At 41.8% G+C, this 23,986-nt stretch overlaps 1 protein-coding gene across 1 annotated transcript in view; it reads right to left on the bottom strand.

Annotated features, from left to right (window-relative positions):
• SAXO1 (stabilizer of axonemal microtubules 1) overlaps window positions 1-23,986 on the bottom strand; it is a gene marked incomplete at both ends in the record, with an annotated part of 98,584 nt that overhangs the window by 5,831 nt on the left and 68,767 nt on the right. Inside the window, 2 exons of the mRNA XM_081065938.1 lie at window positions 4,204-4,406; window positions 13,311-13,490. Of these exons, the coding sequence (XP_080922064.1) occupies window positions 4,204-4,406; window positions 13,311-13,490 (383 nt within the window). The remainder of the gene's footprint in view (window positions 1-4,203; window positions 4,407-13,310; window positions 13,491-23,986) is intronic.

Genomic DNA, 23,986 nt, shown 5'->3' with positions numbered 1-23,986 from the left:
TCTTTCTCCAAGAGCCATTAATGGCTCTATCAGCATCTTGAAAGCATTAGGGGGCCTGAGAGGGAACCATCTTGCTGAATATAAACCACATGTTTCCCCGTCAGACTGCAGGCCTCACTGAAATGGGGGTATCTACCTGTAGATGCCTACACACTGCCTCAAGGTTCGTGGGGGTGGGTAGGACAGGGCTTTTCTGGCCCTCTTCTGTGATGGATGAAGTGTTATGAAAACAGGTTCCTAAGCTGAAAGTTGCCTCATGTGATTTCTGATACCCAACAATACAGTTGAAACCACATTATTATCCAAACTTCTAACTTCCTCCACCCAGAATATATTACAAAAAAAACCTCCACAAGACCCTGAAAACCTCAGAATTCCGCATGACAAACTATTCGTAAGCATGAAAAGCCATCAGTAAAGCCCGTCAAGGCCAGGGTGTCATATGGGTAATTGGCAAGAACCTCTTTAAAAGGGATTCCATTCAATAACATGTCTTTTTAAAAAACTTAGCTAAACCTAAAGCTGAGCATCAAGTAATTACACTCTCAATCTTTCCAATTGCACAGTGTTTTGAAAATGTCAAAATTACAACCAAATGCTGCTGGAGCATATTTTACTGGTGGTTTCCTGGACGCTAGTAGAGGTGCTGGCCATAAGAGTAGAAAGAGAAAAGTTTGCATATTTTTCCTGTAGAACCATAGTAAGTATAGCACGTAGACATAACATAGATGGCACCCTTTGAAATACACATATTTAATGAGCTTCGTCTTTGTTGTTGTTTTTCTTTTCCTTTGGAAAGAAAATCAACGTATGGCCAAAAAACCCGTAAAGGTAGTTGTGGAAAAGACTTACTAAAGCAGCAAAAATTTCCACAAGAAACAAATAAGTGATTGAAAGATGATACTCCCAGAGATAAGGCAAAGGTGTGGCCCCTCATCCATGCCCGAGGTTCTGCAGGACTGACCTAAGGGCAGAATAAAGGTCCTGGGTCTTCCCCAAGCTTCACTCTGGCTCTTGGCCAGTACCCAGAACAATAGGCTGGGTAGGGGATTTGTGTAAATCTAATGCCAAATTGTGTCACCTAGAGCCCTTGTAAACAAGGGTCCAGAACCATTCATCTATATATTTCCTCATTAAACACACTTTTGTCATTTCATCCCCTGTGCGAAATGCTAGGAATGCATGTGTTGGACATTCAAGGCCCAGCTTTAGAAGCCATTATATGTCACAGGGATATATTTGTAATGGAACAAATAAACCATTTAAATTAATAGAATATTGTAAGTATGCCTTATTCAAAAAAAAAAACTATTAAAACACATAGGTTGCAGACTGGCACCTAGGGTCAAATCTAACTACAAATATGTTTCCTTTGGTTACACACTGATTTGTTTGATTTTAAATCTGAATTTCAGAGTACTATGAAATCAACCCCAAGTGCGCATGTAGCCAGCCAGAACAGACCCCCTCCCTCCATCTAAGCATGCCTGGTTCTGAGCAGTCCTATTGATACCTGACTTGTATTTGTTCATTAATTCTGAATAAATATGTAAGCAGTGAACAAGTGCCAGAATTTTAAGAAAAATGCAGAAGAAAATAGGGTTTTCTCAATTTTAACTTTATCAATAGAGAAAAGTCAGCCACGATTCCATTTTAGCAGTGGAATATTATTCTCTGGTTTACAGAGGGCAATTTTAGATGTACCTGTTTCGAGGAAAGGAGGATTATGGGAGAGCTGGAGGTGGGAGAGACTAAAGCATAAATATTAGATTGGTTTTTTCTGTGTGTTTATTTTGAGGAGTATTTTGCAGAGAGGAACAGGGAGGACTTTTCTTTAAATAATGACATTGGGCTACTACATCCTTGCCAACCACTAAGGTAAGCAAAGAGTAGGTCTCACTCCCAGACCTCTCCTTGCACCTAGGGTGAGGTAGAGAACGGAACTGAGCTAAGCATGGAGTTGCTTTGAAGAGCCTCTAACGATGGCAGGATTCATAAATCCAGGAGGTCCATAGGGAGTGTGTGGAGGAAAGGAGAGTTTGTAGCTGGAAGTGCCTACCTCCTCCTCCATCAGAGGGAAGCTCTCACTCCAGCTTGTGCCTGCTTCCTGCCTGCTCAGTGTCCATGCTGTCCCATTTCTTGCCTCCCTCTAAACACTGGATGAAAAGAGAAGATGAGCCTTTTGGAAGCAAGAGTGCCACTTGATTGTACTGACTCCTTTATAAAGCATCTACTACAGTGCCTGCCTTGTTGGGGATATCTGGCAAAGAGAAAGAGAGATCCCTGCCTTCTAGGAGCTTACAGTCTGACCAAGGAGATAAATGTTAAGCAAAACAAAAGAAAATTACCCAATGAATTACAAAATGGGAGTACAAAGCACTCACAGAGCATAACAGGATATGTCTAGTCAGGCATGGGGGAAGGTTGGGAAAGGTCTCAAAGGGGGTGATATTTCTGCTGCTCGCTGAAGGACGAGTGCTACACAGGGCAAGGGAGGAAGACTCTATAAAGAGGGAATAGCATGTACATCATGCCCAGAGGCAGAAAAGAAATGAAGGAAAGGAACTGAAAGAAGGTCCTGTGGAAGAGCAGAGGGGCCCTGGGAGGAGGCAATAGAATCTGCAAGGCAGCAGAGGAGTTGGTAAAGGTTTGGGATTTTATCCTAAGAACCATAATAATTTTTAAGGAGTTCTAAGCAGAGAAGAGGTCAAATCAGATTGCCATTTTTAAAGGCCTCCTGGTTCCTTTCTGTGGAAAATGGATGAGAGCTGACAAGACCAGAAACATGCTCAGGTATATGCCCAGGTGTAGGCATGGAGAAGGCAGGATTAGGGCTTTGCTAGGAAGAAGCAACAAAAGAACAGAAGAGAGAGAGAGTAAAAAGACAGGCTGCAATGATATAACCTATAATAGGCCACGTGGGGGACAGACACGGGAGGGGCCGATGGTGACAGAGAAAGTGAGGCATCAGGGGACTGGAGGTCCCAATGAGCCAGGGAATGGAGAAAAAAGCCAGCAGAAGGACTGGATGCTGGGGCGCACAAAGGGGAAATCATTTCAGGATGCATCAATGTCCAGAGCGTACCTTGGCAGAAGGTGACTACAGAAGTGGAAGAGGACAACACTAATGATAAGAAGGCAAAAGAACAGAGACCACATTGCTGAAGAGGCCCACGTCAGTCTGGCCCTGAGTCCCAGCCCCTAGAAGCAGAGAAGCTCAGCCACATGCAGAATCTTCCAGAATGACAGATTTAGAGCTCCTAGAAGTGTTCAGAAAGATTCCTACATCTCCCAAACCTCCCCAGAAGAGTTCCTGATAAACCTGGCCACCATTCCCATGGTCTCAGTGTGCGGCCTGTGCCCTATAGAGTGACTGCTACATGCCTGCCCCACACATATGACTCCGTGTTCTGTCTCTCCGTCTAGACTATCAAGTCACAGCAGGTCACTGCACTTCCTTCAGTTCCTAATGCCATGCCTGGGATGTAGTAAATATTCAATAAAGAATGAATCATTCCCATTTATATAAAGTTCAAAACTAGCAAAACTAAATGATGGGATTAAGTCAGCATAGTGTTTCTATCCTGGGTGGGGAACGTGACTGGATGGGAGTATATTTCTTGATCTGGGTGTTGTTTACATGCATGTGCTTAGTCAAAATTCATTGGTTTGTATAATTATCATCTGAACATTTTTCTTTCTGTATGTTGTTTCCATAATTTTTTTTAATGGATGAATGAATCACTCACTCAATTGGAATGATTCCCTAATGTAGGATTTCAACAGCAAGCTAAGGCAGACATTGGCAAATATTCTACAAAAGGGAAGATATTAAGATATTTGCAAGCCATACCGTCTCTGTCACAACTACTCAACTTTGCTACTGTACTACAAAAGTAGCCACATAAGGCGTCAATGTGTGTCTCTGTTCCAACAAAACATACTTATGAAAAGTGAACCTCGAATTTTATATAATTTTCTCATGTCCTAAAATAGTCTTTTGATTTTTTTTTCAATCATTCAAAATTTACAAACCATTTTTAGTTCTCCAGGTGTACAGAAAAAGGCTGCAGGCCCGATTTGGCTCATGGGAAGTAGTTTGCCCAACCCCTGCGCTAAGAGTGCATTGTACGACACATCTCCTGGCCTACGTACAGGCTCAGCCTACCCTTCCCTCGATCTGCCCCTCAAGCACTCTCCCACCTTTATAAGTAGGCAGACACTCCATCTTGTCACCACATGGACGTTTACTGTCCCGTGGTTTGATGGGGTCCACTCGACAGACAAAATAGGGGTTGTAATCTTGTTTATACGTCGTAAGCAGGTCCATATTCTCTTCATTTGGGACGAATTGGTTGGGTTGGTAGCTCTTCACTGGTAACACTTTGTGAAGCCTAAAATCTCTCCTGTAAAGAAAATAAGCACATCCCATTGGGGCCCTTGGCTCAGATAAGGCCCATGGTTTCTTTTCAACCCAATTCTATAAATGTTTGCTATGAAGTCATCTTCTACTCTATCCGCCTAACTGCTCTTCCTCCTCTGTTTCCCGCGTTTGAGAAAGATACCACCATTCCCTTCGCACCCAAGCCAGGCGCCTGATGCCATCCTGGATCCACCCCCTCAGCTCTAGACAATCCCTCATCAAATGAGATCCCCTGCGCCTCATCAGGCTGTCTTTCTCTCTTGGTTCAGACCCTGACCATGTCTCACTTGGATTACGTGACAACTTACCACCTGGGCTTCCTGCTTCATTCCTGCCATTTCTACTTCAATCCCCTTATTATAGCCAGAAAAAAATCCCTCTAAACTGAAAAATGGATCATTTCACTCCCCAGCTTAAAACTCTTCCTGATAAAGCCCAATTTTCTAGCATGGTTTATAAGTTTTCCTGGACGTGCCCCTGCCTCATTCCCTAACCACCTCTACCACCTCTCCCCCTGGCCCACCTTCCACTCCAACCACCGTGGACCGCTGAGAAGGTCTCTATTCTCTGCCATCCTTCCCTCCAACCCATTCACTGTGGAGCTAACTTCTATTTTTCAGGTACCGCCACCTTCTTCTATATGCTCCCAATAGTGTCTCCTGATAATATTTATCTCCTTGCTCTACTTATGGATAACCCAGAAGGGCAGAACACTGCAATAAATAGAGACTGAGACTTTCATTTCTTTGCTATCCAGCATCAGTGCCCCCGTTATTTCAGGGAATATGAAAACAACGGGATAGAAAAAGCAAAAGCATGGTGGTCTTCACTGCACAGGAACCACTTTCTTCCCAAAGCATCCAACAATTACAGAAAGGCCAAGAAACTAACTGCACCACCACCCAGAACCACACTGGCACACCAGGGCTTGCAGTGCCCACCAGGGCAGTCTCAACTTACCATTTCTCAATGCAAACTCTCTTAAGCAAACATTTCTCCCCAAGGGCTTCTGCTTTTCACAACAGCCTGTTTTTGCCTTGAACCCATTTATTAAACTGGACAAGGGGAAGGCAGCTTTTCCCTGATGGTGCTTGCCAAAACAGCCTCGCCAAGGGAAGGGGGAGATTTCCGGACAGGAAAACATCAGGCCCAAACACCAATAAAACCTACTTCCCGGCCGAAATCTGGAGCAGCATTACTGAGCCATGCTTGACTAGCAAAGGTAACACGCTCCACTGTAACCTGTCTTGCATGAATTATACACATGGTTGTCAATAAGCGCAAACCAGGGCCTGAAAATGCTTGATAGGATGGGAGGAAGGAGTTAGGAAGCAGGAGAATTAGTCTCTCTAGGGCTCTAAGGAGGAAATAGGAGATGCTTCAGTTGAACTCCCAGGAACACCTTCTGGGTATTTTTTTAAAAATATATCTCGGCAGCAGTTACAGGGTCTTCAGCCTGGACTGCCTTCCCAAGGGTCCCATGTTGGCAAACAGCAAGAGAAAGCTGAGTGACCTGAGGCCTCTGGAAGCCAACCATGTATAAATCGGAGCTTATGATGGAAGTGGGCTAAACAACAACCCAAGGGTCACTTCTACACTTCCACCCTTCTTAGCAGACCGCATGCCAGTGTCTGCTTAATACTAAATCAATTGAAACATGAAATGAGGAATGGAGGACCTAGGCAACAGAGAGGAATGCAAATTTCCAGAAAACCCTGTCTGAAACAGATCAACTTTTGTTGGAAAGTTTGTGCTCTCAGGGGAGTGCTCCCAAGGGAAGATGAGCTCTCATCACTCCCAAAAAGGGCAAGAGATAAGGAAAAAAGCTGAATGCCCAAGCTGCCCACCCCCCACCTCCTACCCTACCCTCTCAATCCCAGAGCAGCCAGGAATGCTTTCCAGTCATGGGCCTGCCATGCTCTGGGACCCTGCACACAGGCCATAACGTCCTCTTCTCCTACTGAGGGAACCAACTTCCCTTCAGAGACACGGTGAGAACCTTCCTTCAAGGGCTGCCAAGCTCTCTGACAACTAATGTGTGCTTAATGCCGCATGTACTGCTGTTTCTACAGGAAAAGAGCAGACAAATGCCCACAACCAAACTCACCAGTTCATGGACTATCCCGAAGTTGGTTACTCAAAGACAAAAGCTGATGCAGCAAAATTCTTGCCTACCATGTTTAAGAAAAGAAATTGTGAAGCGAATCTCCTTCCCCAGTACAAAAATCGAAGTTCCTTTGTAAAAGTACATCTGTCATTGAATATACTAATCAGCCATAACTAAGGAAAACAATCGGGGGTGGGGGGGAATGATCTATTTCTGAAGAGAAATTTAACTCATGTATACCTCCCCCCCCCAAAAAGATATGTACTGTGGCTTAAGGTTGAATTTAATCAGAATTTATGTGTTTTCTCATTATGTTTTTATGTAGAGAACATTCACGGAAACCTATCATTAACCACAACGTAACTGCATGTCCCCAATCTCACATAATCTTACGGCCTTTAAGTTCAAGTAAAAGAAAAGCTATTTTACCCTTCCCAGAAATTGCTCAAATTTAGTAGCTTTTATTTCAAAAACACTCCCCTCTCTTCCTGTGTTACATTTCCTAGTCCCTGTGCCCATTGTGACTATGAACCAAGAAAAAAAATTGGTCAAAGATGTGAAATTTTTTTTAGGCACATAGCCATAAAAGTTATATAGTATGGTAGGCCAAGAGTTAAACTCCGAGTTAAGTAAAGGTTAAAGTGGCCCTGCTGGGAAAGTCGTAACAACTTGACTTCCAATCATTACGCAAAGTTAAAGAAAGGTGTTTGACAAAAGTCTGACAAAAGGAAAGAAGAAATAACATAACAGCGAACTAGCTTTGGAAGCCTAGAAGTAGGAAATGAAGATTTTCACAGCAATAAAGGGGCCATGAGATCCTTTTTTGAAAACCTGTTATTAATGTTTATCTGTGAAAACCTCAGAATTTGTTAATGTGCCCAATTAATCAATCATATTAAATGGAATACATTTTTTAAAAAGTTCCTCCTGTTGCCCAAAACCTATCTCTTCACTCCTACCCTAAATCCCTTCCCTCTTTCTCGAGAACCTCATCTATGGACCATCTCCTGGTCTGTAGTTTAACCTTTTCCTCCTACTGGCTTCTTTCTGTCAGTATTTAAACCTGCTCCAATATTTCACAACTTTAAAGGAAAAAAATATGTATGACCCAACACTTACTGGGGTCCACTCCCCTCCATTCCTCTCTCCTCCCCTTCTCTCTTCTAGAAAGGGTTGTCTACAGGTACAGACTTGCCTTCCTCACCTCTCACTCATGCTCCACCCATCAAATCTGATTCTACTCCATCCTTGCTCCAGCCGAGGCCTGCAAAGTACCACCTTTTTTCTGAATCCAATCACTGCTTCGTCTGTACCATCTTAATAATATCCATCCTCTCACTCATTTTTTAAATACTCTCTCTCTTGACTTCTGAGATGCTCCTTATGATTTGTCCTCTCTCTCAGTCTCCTCTATGGAATTTGGCTCTTTGTCAATTTACTTCATTTCATTACTTCCACACATAATTCTAAAAATTTCCCCAGGTTAAAGGACACCCTCTTAGGAAACCATTATGTTATCGCAGGCAGGTTGGGGTGCCCATCCCAGCACACTGGGAAAGATCCCTACGCTGATTCAAAAGTCTTGATTCATGTCCCCGATCCTGATAAGGACAGATTGAGCCCTCCCCATCTTCACTGTGACAGACAGGATTTTAAGAACCTGCCTCCATGATTCAGGTTACAGAGTACCTCTCTCCTGCTCTACTCTCTCATCTCCTCAACCCCCACTAAAGCTGAGGCTAACATCTGTCACCACTTCATATAAACTCTGGACAAAATATAAAAACAACTACCTGTGAGCACTAAAGAGCAACCAAGATAAGCAGATTCTGGATGAGAGCCAACAGGTAGAAGAAGGGAATGGCACTGCGTAGCTTTCTGTTAAGTCTCCATTTTGTTTCAAAGCTTCCAGTCTGAAGGCAGGTTCCAGTCTGTGCTAGGTAAGGCAGCTAAAATGTGAATAGAACACCTTGCATCTTTCTTAACTGAAGAACCAGAGGACCAAGTTTTGAGGCAACCACAGGTATCAGAAAGTTAAGAAGGAATCCTGAAAAGGAGAGAACCAGAGACAGGAAGCCTCAAGTTCTATATATCAACTGGCCCCAAGTCTCAGGCTGATGTCACATGCATGAGGTGGATATCAGGTAACCATGCTAAAGGTAAAGAACTGAACTGAGATTTAAGCTGCCACCCAAGACACAGAGTTTGCATTTTCAGTCCAAACGAGTTACCTCCTATCTGCTTAAAAGGAAAAAAAAAAAAAAAAAAAAAAAACACTCTTCAGAGGAATGTAGAAAAATCCAGTTTCCACAATATAACATTAACAATGTACAGAATCAATCCAAAATTATTTGGGATACAGACACATGTGACACATTCAAGAAACAAAAAAAAGGATAATCATAAAGACCAATCCCAAGTAGACCCAGATGTTAGAATTAAAGCAGCTATTTTAACTATGCTCAATTACAAAAAGCAAAATAAGGTCATGATGAATTTAAAGAAAACCACAGAAGAGAAATAAAAACTAAATTAAAAAGAACCCAATATATGTTCTAAAACTGAAAAATACAGTCTCTGAAATAAAACATTCACTGGATGGCCTTAATATCAGAATGGAGATGGAGGAAAGACTCAGTAAACTTGAAGATAGATGAATAGAAACTATCCAATCCAAAGAACAGAAAGAAAAAAGACCAGGGGAGAAAAATGAATGGAGACAGGAAAAGTAAATACTTGAAGAAATAATAGCCAAATTGGCCTTAAATTTAATCAAAGACACATAACATCAAAGGCTCTGAAATTGCTCAGGCAAGTCCAGTGCTGACACCTATTTCTGCATGTCTTCATTAATTCTCAGGCCCAGGACACAGAGGGGAGTAAGTGTACCCCTGGGATATAGCTCTGAGTATAGAAGCCAAGTATGTATTTGAACAGAAAGTGTATACAATTCAATGGATAGGAAAAGCCTCACGCCTACTACCAACTTCCTTGGCTTCTTTCCTAGCTTTTGGAGAGGCTACCAAATGCTCTTTCTCTCTTTCTCTTTTAATTCTTCCCTCTCTTACTCTCAGTTTACCCAAAAATCTTGTCAGTAAGTGAAGCAATCTATGCTGCCAACTCCATGCCCTCTGCCCTTCAGCCAAACCCATCAAATCTGAACCTGATTCCATCTTCCCCCCAGACATCTTCCCCCCTGGACATCTTCCCCCCAAGTCCCACTCCATTTAGAATAAGTCTTACACAGTCTTGGACTCACCTCTTTGCCCATCTTTTGGCAGCTGGCTTTGCTAACAGAAATCATGTGACAAAATAGGACCCAAGAGTTTCACAGGGTAATGTGCCTAAGGGGAAATGAGGCTTGAAGTACAAACTTCTTATTCATAAGTTCATCTTGGGTCTATCTGAACAAAAGGCAGATCCTATGCAGAAGAATTACCAAGGGCTGCAAAAAAACAGCATCATACTAAGAAGGGCTGGGAATCACGAGCATTCCCCTCATGGCACCTGCTGTAAATCCCCAAGATTTACAGTCAGTAAGAGTTGTGTGCAGCTGTAATCATGCCTCGTGCTGGGATGATAACCTTTCCAGAAACCAGGTGTTTTTTGTGTCTGGGCTTAATCACCAAATGCAGCCAAGCCCTGGGCCACATGACTTTATCATGCAGCAGGTGGCAGCGCCACGTCCAATCTCAGAAACCAAGCCAGGTCAACCTTCAGATAGGGAAGTGGGTGGAACATTCTGGAAATAAGAGTTTTATGGGAAGAGGAGTGACAATCCATGCAGACACCAGGGTATGTAGATACAGGGCTGACCCATCTCTTCCCCCAGAAGCCTCTGGTTGGCATACTCAGATGACAGCTTCTCTACATTTCCTGATAGGTAATAATTTTGTACATATATATGGACCAGACTCTGTGGAATTTATGAGGTTCAGGAAAGATGGTTGGTAAAATCTTGACTTCTGTTCATTTATTTCAATAAAAGCTCAGTGGAACTCCGGGAAAAAAAAAAGAAAAAAAAAAAAAACCTCCTCCTGATAGGGACACAGTGTTGTCCTTGGTCTATAAACACTAGTGCACAGCGTGGCAGTCATACAGCTGAAAAATGATGAAACTGAGGTGCAGAAGAGAGAAAAGATGATCTCTGATTATTTCCCCCCTTAGTTCTCTTTGTGGGGAAGGAAATAAAAGAGAGGGGAGAAGTATCTCTGCTCTTTTTCCTTCCTATGGGTAACCTTGATCCCACCACTTTTTCTTTTTAAAGCCCCTATGGTCATTAACAACTTGTTTTGGAAATTCTTTCCACTTCTGCATTCCTCCACTTTGGCCACATCTTGACATGACTGATACTGTTACTCTGGCTCCGGCAGGGACAGAGAGACCTTCTGGATGATATGTTTATTATTGTAAGTGACATGAGGCAAGAATAATTTAGGACAGGTCAGAGGGGAAGTTTTTGATTTGCAAAGCACCATTGGAAGGCAGAGGTGGGGAGGGGCACATGTGGGGCTCCTTCTTGGGGGCTCAGAGCCAGGTGATGGAGCAGGGCTTCTGCCCCAGAGATAGGGCTTATCCTCATTCTCCTAAGCATGTGAGCAACAAACAAAAAGCATTCCCCAACACCCAACCCTCAAACACGCTTTTCTATATTTCCAGGACAGGAAATAGATCCCTAGTATAACATTTGAAACTGTACCTTACTTTATATTCACAAGGCATTCTTCACTTCCTGTAAATTGGGTATAAAGAGATGAGAAGACCAGCATCTAGAGACTGCATGTGATATTGCAAGCCATTTCTCAACACAGCTCTTATCCCTCTGTACCAATTACATGTCTCTTAGGCATAGGCTGAGGACTTTTCATGAGTGTTGACCAGGGTTTCTTAAAAGGAAAAACAATGCTCTGGAAGGGTCCACAACTCTTGTTGTGTTCTTTGGTCTCTTAGAAACTAAGAATGTTTTTTTCTTGGTAAAACGAAGCCCAATCTTTAAGGTTCATGTTATTCAATGAATCATAGGTTGGAAAAAAGTGCGTAAATTACAATTTTTTCATGAGTCAGGACCCAGAAAGCTTGTGCTTAAACCAAATAATTTAAGAGAACTGCTTAGCATAAAAGTGACCTGAGGGCCAGCTCCGTGCTCCTAATGCCGAAGGCTGCCAGTTCAATTCCCACATGGGCCATTGGGCTCTCAACCACAAGGTTGCCAGTTCAATTCCTCGAGTCCCGCAAGGGATGGTGGGCTCTGCCCCCAGCAACTAAGATTGAACACGGCACCTTGAGCTCAGCTGTCACTGAGCTCCCGGATGGCTCAGTTGGTTGGAGCGCGTCCTCTCAACCACAAGGTTGCCGGTTCGACTCCCACAAGGGATGGTGGGTGTGCCCCCTGCAACTAGCAACGGCAACTGGGCCAGAAGCTGAGCTGCACCCTCCACAACTAATATTGAAAGGACAACAGCTTGACTTGGAAAAAGTCCTGGAAATACACACTGTTCCCCAATAAAGTCCTATACCCCTTCCCCAATAAAATCTTTAGAAAAAAAAAGTGACCTGATTCAAGTCAAGCATCAGACAAGGCCCTCGACTCTCTCCCATTTTCAAGTTGCCCCATCCAATGGCTCCCACCAAGCTCAGGAATCTCTTGACTTCATTTCTCGCCTCTTGTGTCTTTTCTGCCCCATAGCCCAGACAGGGATTTCTTCCATTGGATCTAGGAGATAGCAGCTTTTAACAGGAACACTTCAGGCCTCCGACCCACCATCTCAACACAGGATATTTCCAGGTTATCAGGGGGTAACTTGGGGGCAGAATGAATATTAGAGATGTTCTGCTTAGCCTGGGTCACCTGGGACCATTATTAGAAAAGCACAAAATTATGAGGCACAGAGGGAACAACAGCAAGAAAACTGACCAGGTCTTGAGAACCTGTAATGTGCAGGTACTGTGCTGGAACAATTTCATCTCCACCTCACAGCAATCCTGCCCTGTAGGGATGAGGAATGTCAGAGGCAAAGATGTGTCAGGTCTCATCTGGGAACTAAGCTCTATAATCTGAAACGCTGCCCAACTGCCCTCAAAGATGTTTCTACTGCAAGGGGTCACCAGTCACAGGCCACCACCTGCTGATCACTGAGCTGTCAATGGCAGATTCTGTTGGAGTCTTGCAACATACAGAACAATCCTAAAATTGACCATTTCCTCCTACCCCCTTAATACAGATACCTCTGCAAACCAAATATACTAAGCCGGATTTGGATCTAAAGAATCAGAGTTTATAAGGCAAGAGTAATTTAAAAGGAAATAGTCTTTGTTCCCATTCCTGAAGGAGATCCCAATTCAAACTCTATAGCATAATTTCAAAAAAACTAACTCTTTCTCTATTATCAAGTTCTCTTTCACCACGGCCAACATCACTACCACCACTCCAGCTGATCTGGAGTTTAGGTGCCAAAGCCCAAACTCCTTTTTCAACAGCAGCCCCCTCTTTTCATCCCTTTATTACTTAACCGCCAACTCTTTTTGTGTAGATCAGTTTAGCCCTTCCCCCCTCTCCCACTCCTCACCCACCACACAAAAATCCTTTCTCATTGAAAAGAGATTGTGAAAAACCAAACAGGTTGATAAATGCAAGATTTTCTTTCAGAGATATAGCAAATTAACATTAAGGCATTAATAGCATATGTTGATATTGCACATTATTAGGTTAACATTGTACATTAGTACGGCACATTATTCCATTAGTATTATACGTTCATATATTCATACTATTGTCCTCACCTTGATGTGGTCAGGCCTTCCATTGGGATGGACCCTTTCTGGTACTCCAGCTTGGGCTTGAAGGACTCTCTGGGCAGGTAAGAGTGATAGACAGGGTAGTTCTCGGTGTATTCGGAGAGAAGACATGGTTTCTCTGTTTTATCATAAATCTTCGTAGGAAGATGTGGACAGTGATGCCGCCTATAAAAACACATGAGCTTGGGTTGGTTACCTTCATGTGAAGAAGACAACCAGTTTGATAAGGTTACTTCCTCAAAATGTGACCCACACTATAAAATCATGACTGTGGGCATTGAAAACGGGAATTTTATTCTTTCTTTTCTCTACCAAACTATGTGAAGTGGCCATAATTGTATAAATGAGCTAGAACTGCTATTGGTTAATTGCCAAAATCCCTTGGATCATAGAATTACACACAAGCATAGCTGATGTTCAGCCGTTACACTTGCCATGCTGCTTGTTGAAATACTTCCCTCATAACAGGTAAATGGTTGTGGCCACCAAGCCCTCTGAGTGACAACCCAGCTGCCCCAGACCCTCTCCCTGAGGCCTCCCCAAGCCTCCTAATCACCCAGAAAATAAGGGCTTAATACATGACAGGGTGTTCCAAGGCCATGCTCTAGGGCCAGGATACTGTCTTCCCTCATTGGCTCCTGGGTCAGAATATCATCCTTGCACACAAGTGGCATCACAAAGCAGAACCACCTCAGTTCTGAGTATACTAAATGCCACTGACTACATGAAACCATTTTCACATTGAAAGTCTGGCTCCTTTATTCTTTCAAGTCTTACCTCAATTGTTACCTCCTTAGAAAGACTTCCACTGATCATTTCATACCTAAAGTACACCCCATCACCCCTTCCCTCTCATAGTTCTCTCATCACCATGTATGCCTTTCTCATCACTCACTGTTATCTGTAATTTGTATGTTTGTTTATTGCCTGTCCCATCTGTCAAGCTCAGGACCTTCTCTATCTTGTTCATTGCTATATCCCTAGCACTTTATATCTTCCCTGGCATACAGTAGGCATTCGGTACACATTTATTGAACAAATAACTGAGCATATAAATGAGTGGTTAAATAAACTCTATGCCTCACTATACAGTAGGTGATAAACAATAATTTGCAGTTATAATTTATAGTGAGTTTTTCCATTTGATATGCACAGTAATAAATGAACCTTATTATTCTACCTACTGCTAGACAAAGGGCAGCCATTTGAGCTCCCAAAACTAAGAAGTGTATCAATTATTTGTGTGCCCATATACAAAATCCTCACAAACAAGTTGAGGCAATTCTAGTCATCAGACACCAGTATACTGATAAAACTTCATTAATGATTTACAACTTAATTATATCAAGGAATGGCACAGGATTATTGTAAGTTTTTTTTTTATGCTGAACTGATTTGAATTACAGAAACTAAAATACACAGCACTCTGGGGCAGCACATAGGGGAGGAGAGAAAGAAAGGAGATTAACAGACATACAGAGAACTCATCACTGCTCTAATCTAAAGCTATTTTCCAGGCAACAATTAGTGTGTTGCTCCTGTTAGTAAGTTCAATTCAGCTCTCTACGTAATCAATTCAGCTCTCTACGTAATCAATTCAGCTCTCTACGTAATCAATTCAGCTCTCTACGTAAATGTTGCTACAACCACTGTTATCACTGTAGTCTCTTCAACTCTCCAACCCCCAGAGGAAATGATCGACACCTGTATTGTTCATATGAATAGAACTGCATATAAGCAAGTACTTTTCCAGATACCTCAATTTATTTTTTTCTCGTTTGTAGATTTGTGCCTTGCAAAAGTCTCAAGATGATATAAACTTGTCACATTTACTTTTCTTTTAGTTATTATAAAAGGGCTATTGAGGGGGTCGGCCTGGTGGCTCAGGCGGTTGGAGCTCCGTGCTCCTAACTCCGAATGCTGCCAATTCGATTCCCACATGGGCCAGTGGGCTCTCAACCACAAGATTGCCAGTTCAATTCCTCGAGTCCCGCAAGGGATGGTGGGCAGCGCCCCCTGCAACTAAGATTGAACAAGGCACCTTAAGCTGAGCAGCCACTGAGCTCCCTGATGGTTCAGTTGGTTGGAGCGCATCCTCTCAACCACAACAAGGTTGCCAGTTCGATCCTCGAGTCCAGCAAGGGATGGTGGGCTGCGACCCCTGTAACTAGCAATGGCAGCTGGACCTGGAACTGAGCTGCACCCTCCACAACTAAGACTGAAAGGACAACAACTTGAAGCTGAACAGCACCCTCCACAACTAAGATTGAAACGGACAACAACTTGACTTGGAAAAAAGTCCTGAAAGTACACACTGTTCCCCAATAAAGTCCTGTTCCCCTTGCCCAGTAAAATCTTTCAAAAAAGGGGGGGGCTATTGATTCATGGTGAATATTTTAAGTTTCCCTAATTACATACAAGGAAATCTTCCACAAATATTCTGTCCTTGTACTATGAATATCTGAATTTCACAGTATTAAATACACTCAGTGAAAGTTTAGTTTTCCTTTTTCAAAATACACGTTGTTGGCATTTAATATATAAAGATGAATATGTGTTTATATTTTATATATATTTAATAAAGTATGTCCCAATCATAGGTATATGACTTGAGTGCTTTAATCTTCTGTCCACTCAAGATAAATTGTTGTTTTACATGGTAAACAAAATAACCATCTCCTACAGTTTAAAAACATTAGCCATTATTACCACTTCCGGGCTCATGATCAGTCCAATTATCTGAGATTTCAATCTGAGCCAATTACTACCCTATTATTTTAGTATTCCTACAAAACTCAAATCAAAAGCCAAGAAGTGTTGGTACCAAAAATATATACCACAGATATATTTTATTCACCCACATTCTTTGAGAGAGAAGTAAATATTTTTATCAAGGATAACTTAGATTCGGTCACTTGCAATAAAACGGAGTCCACAGACATAGCAATATTTGCTCTCTTCCAGTGTCCTTGTTTTTTTAAACCAGTAAGACTTTGCTTTTTAGCTAACCCCCTTTCCATATTGTTCCTTCTTAAAACTGTAACATACTACAAAGTCTTATTTAAAAAAAAAAAAAGACAAATTTAATGGCAAAATACTGCACTGCACTGTGATTGGTATCATAAAAGGGGATTTTAGTATACAACAAACTTGTATCCAGAGATTGATGTTCTATTATATCTAATATATATTTATATCTAATATATATTTATAGAGCAGGTTTTCTTTATTTGACTTGTTGCTAATTAACTAGAATCCTGTCTCACTCTGAAATACCAAAGTTCTGATTTGAAAGTAAATGTTTCATTGTCTGAGTTTGCTCATGCGGTAACCTCATTTCCTTACCTGTACCCAAACACCCTGAATATCCCTCTCATGGAGAATCTCGAAGATTCTCCTTGTGGGTCTTTACCCATGAGCTCCTCAAAGATAAAGACCAAGTCTGACATCTCTGTGTTCTGGAAGCTAGCCCAGTGCCTGGTATACTTGTTTAATAGATGGATGGTCAGTTGGATAGTGTATAAAAGGATTAGCTACTGAAAGAAAGATATTTACAAAGAAAACGAATTGTTCTAACATTACTAGAGTGAAAAGGGAAAAAACAGATTCTCAGTTTTTATGGATCTAGATCGTGTCTGAAGAAAGTTTATGGAATCCCCATGCTTGGGGTATTTAAAAGTAGTCTTGAGAGTCATGAGCCAAAGAAATGAGACCTCTTCGAGATCTCAGATACTTGTATCATTTTAGGGGGTGTCTTGGCCACCTCGATCAAGAGCACACCCAAACAATCCTATGTGGGGCCAATGGGCAGTGAAGAGAAAGGGGAGGGAGAAGGTGCTTTCATCTGTCAGAACTCTCTTTCCACTCCAGGATTTATTTAAGGGCCAGAAGTTAAGGGAAATAATGCTGACTTTTTCTGATATATGGTAAGGAAGTAGTAAAGAACTTACAATGGAATCCAGAAAAAGTAAAACAAAAGTTGATTCCGAGGTAGAATCATAGAATTTTAAAGTTTGTAAGGAGAACAGCATCTTTGGAAATCCATGACTTGTCTTGCCTCTAGCACGGTCCTTAGGAATCCCGTCCTGAGCCTAGCCTGACGGGAACACTGAAGAGAGCTCTCCTTCACTCCAGGAGGCAGACTGCGTGGCAGATAGGAGCTATGGAAGCAAGAAGATTTGATTTCCAATCCGAGCTCTGCCACTGATGGCTTCCTAATGTTGAAAAAATTAGTTACTCAACTCTTCTGAACTTCAATTTCCTCCTCTGTAATACGTGGGTAACGACTTCTACGACTTTAGTATGCTTCCGTGGGTTAAATCAGCTACTAGAGGTACAAGGCCTAGCCCAGTGCAAAGAAAGCACTCTGTAGCTTAATGGGCTACGTTTATTGAGAAATTACTATATACCATACGGACTAAGATTTTTATCCATTACCCAATCTAATCCTCACAGCAATGCTATGAAGGCAGCACCATTGTTATTCCATTTACAAACACGAAAACTGAGGCTTAGGAGAGGTTATCTGGCTCAAGGTCACAGAGCCAGAGGGTGATGAATCCAGGACTAGAACTCCAAGTCTGCCTGATTCCAAAGACTGTGCTCTTAATCATGGTCATATACTGAGTGGCTTAATGGGGTGCCACAGGGGACACCAGCCTGTACTGTACCCCTCTGCTCCTGGCTGTTCTGATAAACCTAAGGGCACTCAATTAATTGTCAGTTCTCAGACCTGCCCCTTCCCTGTCCCCTTAGCTACACTCGGTCGTCAAAGGTAGGAGGACACTCTTCCTTCTCCCACAGACCCGGAAATTATTCTAACACAAACCAACAAATACATACAATGCCAAATACTCTTTACAACTCTGATCTTTCCACAGAACTTGGTGGAGCTGTCTAAACAAGAGAATATCATTAGATCAAGTAACAACAGCAACAACTAGGGAAACAAAGAATAATGGAATGCTGGATCTAGAAGGACCCCAGAGATCAGAGAGCCCTACAGCTTCATCATTCAGATGTGGACACGGAGACCAAGAGATGTGAGTTACTGTCCAAGGTCACACAGCTGGTCAGCAGCAGCATTCACTCCAGGTCCCATGTCACCTCCCACATAGCTCACTTCCACTTGCAATCCAGTTTAAAACTCAAAGTTCAGACTCAAAAAAAATTACACCCTGTTTTTCCCTTTTCCCAGTAGTGGGGAACCTGTGACCTGTCACAGCTGCTGTGCTAGGAAGGAAAACACTTAGAGCAGAAAACACACTCTTGGTCTAGGAGAGGGGAAGGTGCCAAGCAACACCAAACCTTAAGTCATTAAATGTCATCATTCCACGCCAGTTTAGAAAGCTTCCAGCCTGTCTGGAATAACAAAACTCTGAGATCCTAGAGGCAGGGTCTACTCAGGTGACGACGCTTGTCTCTGGAACGGCCTTCTCCTTGAACAGCTCACAAAGCCAATTCAGTTAGCCTCTGGGTGTGGGTACAGCCAGTGCTTTTCTCAAAGTGCATGTGTTTCTACCCGCGGTAGCTGATAACATTTTTAAATATTCACTAAAATTTGTTCTTGCATATTTATAAATACCCAGAGGCAAAGGAACAAGTGAGAATGCTTTCATGCACTGCCACATGAAAACTTTTTTGAACATACTTAGGTATATTTCATGCCAATCTTGAGACATGACAGCTCATACCTCCTACTTATCTCTTCTATACAGATCTTTAAAAAAAATCAAAACAGTGTGAGAAATCTGAGTAACTCCAGCTTATATTCTGTCCATGGTGTTAAGGAACTGTGCAGGAATTATAAACTAGAACCCTTTGGTGGCAACTAATCCTTCAAGGGACCAGAGCCTGGGTAACAGAAAGCAAAGCCAAATGCTTAAATAGGTGAGAAGAGAAAGAAACCTTAAAGACCATCTGGTAAAAATATGACAAATAGATGAAACTGATGTACCAGCTAGCATCACTGCACGTGAGCACATTGAAAAGATTCATAGGTCACAGGCAAATTTACTGAAAAAGATCATCTTGATTGATTAACCATGTCTGTCAAGGGTGCTGTGTTAGAGAAGTGGACGTGAGTGATAAATATATGAATGAGTTAATCAACAAAAGGAAGGAAAGGGAGGAGGGAATTCTGGTGGAAATGTCCACAGACTGTTGAAAATGGTGACTTGTAGGAATCACACATTTGGATAACATCTAGAATAACACAGAGACATAAAAATATGAATGAAGTTGCTGAGCAGAGAAAGGAATAAAAAGAAGATGAAAACCTTGAAGAACACCATAATTAGGGAGCAAGACGAAGGTTCGGGGTAGTGGAAACTGACAAAAAGAAGAAAATTCAGTGACAGAAAAGTCAAATAGAGAACCGTTTTAATTATTCAATAGTCAAATGGCACAGAAAAACCAAAAGGCATGAGGGCTGAGAAAAAGATGTCTCATTGGGTGACCAGAAAGCAGCATTAGTCATGGCCTGGCTGGAACCAAGAAATAGATGTGGCTGAAGAAGTGGAGGAAGAGAGAGAGAGACTACCACATTTAAAACTCTGGTGGCAATCAGGGTTTTTTTGAAAATTAATTTGGGGAAGGTATTCAATAATGTTGTAAAGATTTTGTTGGGTATCCGATGGACATGCGTCCTATTTGGGAGACCACCTCAGGGATACTGTGGATACCTGATCATGGCATTGTACACCAGAAGCTAAACATTAATGAATGCCAACTATAATTTTATATATATAATGTGATGGTTCAGTGTGAGGTCGGAGGGATAGTGGATGGGGGGGAGGGGGGTTCACAGTGTGAGGGATATAAATGATGAACGTCTAAGTATTACCTTGTCTTGTACACCTGAAACTAATAAATAAATAAATAAATAAATAAATAAATAAATAAATAAATAAAACAAACTCTGGTGGCAAAAGCAACAAGAAAAGCCAAACAGGAACTCAAGAAATTACCCAGGAAGTAATTACAAGAATTGTTACCTTTTTGATTATCATCATGGGATTGTAGGTAAAAGAAGTGAAATCAGATCTTTTTTGTCTGTAGAACAGATTAATAGATTGGGATTCTCTGATGAGCAAAAATAATTGATGGAGCCAGAGCCTGGACTACAAAGGCCATATGATTAAGGAGGGAAAGTGGATAGGGTTAAAGAGACAATTGGAGAGGAAAGATGGGAATATGAGCAGCACCAGTCTGATGACCTCAACCCAGGGCATAAGGACATCTAGAAAGAGTAAGCAGATGTGTGGGGAATGGCAGCTGAAAGAGAGGTTCAAAGTATGCACAGAGCGCTCTAGTGAGTGTGTTGAAGGGGCAATAACAGTGCAGACTTTCTTCCAGCAGAAATGATGCTGCGGAGAGAGACCCAACCAGGCCCAGCTGCTCCAATGTCGGAACTTTCCAGCAATGCACAGAATCTCTGAGAAAAGATTCTCTGGTTCTGTAGAATGAGCGACTGAGAGACCTGCAGGCACCAAGGAGAGGACCTCTCTTGAGACAGGCAGCTGTCAGGCTGAGTGGGCAGGAGGGGAGTCAGCAAGAACCAATGGGGCTTAGAGAAACTGAGGGCCTGAAGAGAACAGCAAGAAATATGTTCAGGGCTTTCAGAGAGCACCTCATGAACTCTCCCAGGCCTTTCCTCCTTGGTAGTCAAAAGAGTTTCTTCTGTGAAATAATACTTAGATTAACTGAAGAAACTTATTCAAGAAGCTGCAACTAGTCAAGGAGATATAGGGCAGGCATTTTGGCAATGGCCCCACTGAGTCTTGAAGCGACACCCAGAAAGAAATATGCTAGTCACAAAGGCATGTTCCAACTTTTAGAGAACCAATCCTGTGGGGGGGAGGCAGATACCATTCTGGGCTATTCTAACTCCCATCCTATCATTAACACTGAAACATCTCTCCTTCTATTCATCCCATTATCCATCCATCCGTCTATCCATCCACCAATCCATCTTTTGTATGTACTTCAAAGCAAATCACAGAGATCAGTAAACATCTCTCCTGTATAGCTTAGCATTTATATCATTAACAAGTTTAATATTGGGTTTCTTTTTCTTCTTTTGAGGTAAATTTACAATGAAATGCACAAATCTCGAGGTATGTTTGCTGAGTTTTGACAAATGCATGTGCCCATGTAACCTAAGTCTCTGTCATGATATAGAACCATACCAGCACCCCAGAAAGTTCCTACATACCCCTTCCCAATCAACCCCTTCTCTCTCTCCCAGAGGTAACCACTGATCTTCCCCCGACACACACACACTAAAGATTAGTTCCTTCTGTTCTAGAATTTCCTATAAATGGAATCATAAAGTATGCACTCTTCTGATTGATTCTTCTTTCTCTCAGCGGAATGTTCTTGAGATTCATCCATGCCGATGTGTGGCTGCAAATAGCCCCTTTTCATTGCCAAGTAGTATTCCACTGAATTATATATATCAGTTTATCTATTGTTCCATTGATGGATGCCTAGGATATATGAATGAGCTTCAATGCATATTCTTTTCCAACTCTTTTTTGTGAATGTGTGCTTTTTATTTCTTGTGGATAAATTCCTAGGAATAGAATTGTTGGGCAAGGAGGTAGCCCAGTGTATAGAAACTGCCATATATTTTGCCAAGTTGGTTTGGGCCATTTTACATTCCTACCAGCAAGGAATGAAATTCCAGTCCTTCCATTTTGCCAACACTAGGTTTTGTCAGTCTTTTTATTTGTAGCTATTCTGGTGTGTGTGTAGTGTTGCCTCATTGTGGTTTAAACTTGCATTTCCCTGATGACTCATTTTGTTAAGCACTTTTGTATATGCTTATTGTCCATTTGTATAGCTTTTTGCGATTTGTCTCTTCAAATCTTTTGCCTGCTTTTTCTTTCTTTTTCTTTTTGAATTACAGATGATCTTTCTATATCCTGGATACCAGTCCTTTGCTAGATATCTGCCTTGCCAATATTGTTCCCAAACGTTTAGGTTGTATATTTATTTTCTTAAAGCTTTTGGCTTTGATGATGTTTAATTTACCAGTTCTTTCTTTTATGGTTATTTCCGTGACCTAAGACATGTTTGCCTTCCCCTGAGTTATAAAGATAATTCTCCTGTTTTCCTCTAAAAGCTTTATAATTCTAGCTTTCACATTCAGGTTTGCGATCTAGCTCAAATTATGTATGTGGATGACTTGAGATTCGATTCAAGGATTTGTTTTTTAGAACCAATTTTGAGGCTTTGTTTACATAGGAAGCACCACACAGCAAGGGTAAACAAATATGAGTCTAGCTGCTGGGTTTTCTTTTTAAACAGTTTGTCAATGTGCTGCTGAGTCAGGCCACCATGGACAAAACTTACCCATGTGTGATTCTTGCCCCTGTTCTTGCATGCTTTCAGCAATCCTGTACTGAGTACCCATTATGTCACATGCATGAGGCAATGGTACCCAAGAACCACTTTCCAGGAAGTCAGACTGTGAAGGGGGCTACAAGCATGTGGTGTGTGAATGGGAGGAGAGGAGGAGAGCAGAGAGAACATAACCTTATCTGCGGGTACAGGAAGACCTCCTGGCAGGAGGGATTTTTTAGTTGAAACTTGAAGGAAGTGACAGAGGATGGGACAGGAATAAGGTTCTGGATGGATGGATAATGGGATGAATAGATGAAGAGATACGTCATGGTTAATGATAAGATCTAGGCAGTAGATATATGGCCATTCACTTTAAAATTCTTTCAACTTTGTTGTATCCTTGAAATTTTACATAATAAAATGTTAGGGAGAAAAGGAGCAAGAAAAAGTATCTAAAAATCCTGTTTTAAGACGTGATCATACCATTGTGGTTAGGTAAGAAAATGTCCATACTGTTAGAGAAGCATAATGAAGTATGTAAGGGTACAATGATAAGACATCTGGAATTAATGGGTGAAACCAAATGTGGCAAAATCTTGATAATTATTGATGCTGGGAGATGTATACATGGGGGTCTGTCACTCTATTTTCATTTTGCAGATTTAAATTCTTTTAATTAGAGAAATATTAAACCAAATCCCTAAGAGGTAGGGCCGACATAAAACAACCATGTATCTGCTTAAGCAAGAGTTCCCTCAGGGCTAATGCGGCTTTAATCCAACCACCTGGGATGAAACAGGATTTTGATTTAAGCTAATGATAAGTGCAGAGCCAATCCCCAGAGGAAGCTTCCCTTCTCACACACTGAAATTTGTGTCATCTGCACTAGGCTTGTTCCCACATGGCCTTTTAGTGTCCTCCAGCCAAAAAGCAGCAAGCTCGCATACTTTACTGGAGTTTCGCTCTCTTCTCAAGAAATCTAGTAAGTACCCTGTGAATTTCGGATGAAACCCAACAGCTGTGCTAAACAAATCATCCCAAGGCTCTCTTCCAAGCATTGCAAAAAGCCTCTTATCTTATCTTCAAATAATAACTGTCTTTGACCCACCACTTCATCCCTACCCGAGATTGAGCTGCTTGCATAGCACTCTGTGATTACTCTTATCACAACATTCATCCCACAATATGTTTTTTTTTTTAATGCCTTTTTATGTGTTGCCCTACTTGGGAGGAGTGGGAGGGGTATCTTGTTCACTACTAGAAAACCAGGTAAGCACAATGCCTGGTACACCCACATGCTTACTAAAATATTT

The sequence above is a fragment of the Rhinolophus hipposideros genome (assembly GCF_964194185.1).
Source record: "Rhinolophus hipposideros genome assembly, chromosome: 11".
Classification (NCBI taxonomy): Eukaryota; Metazoa; Chordata; class Mammalia; order Chiroptera; family Rhinolophidae; genus Rhinolophus; species Rhinolophus hipposideros.
The sequence above is the reverse complement of the archived record's forward strand: the minus strand, read 5'-3'. Positions and strand labels throughout refer to the sequence as shown.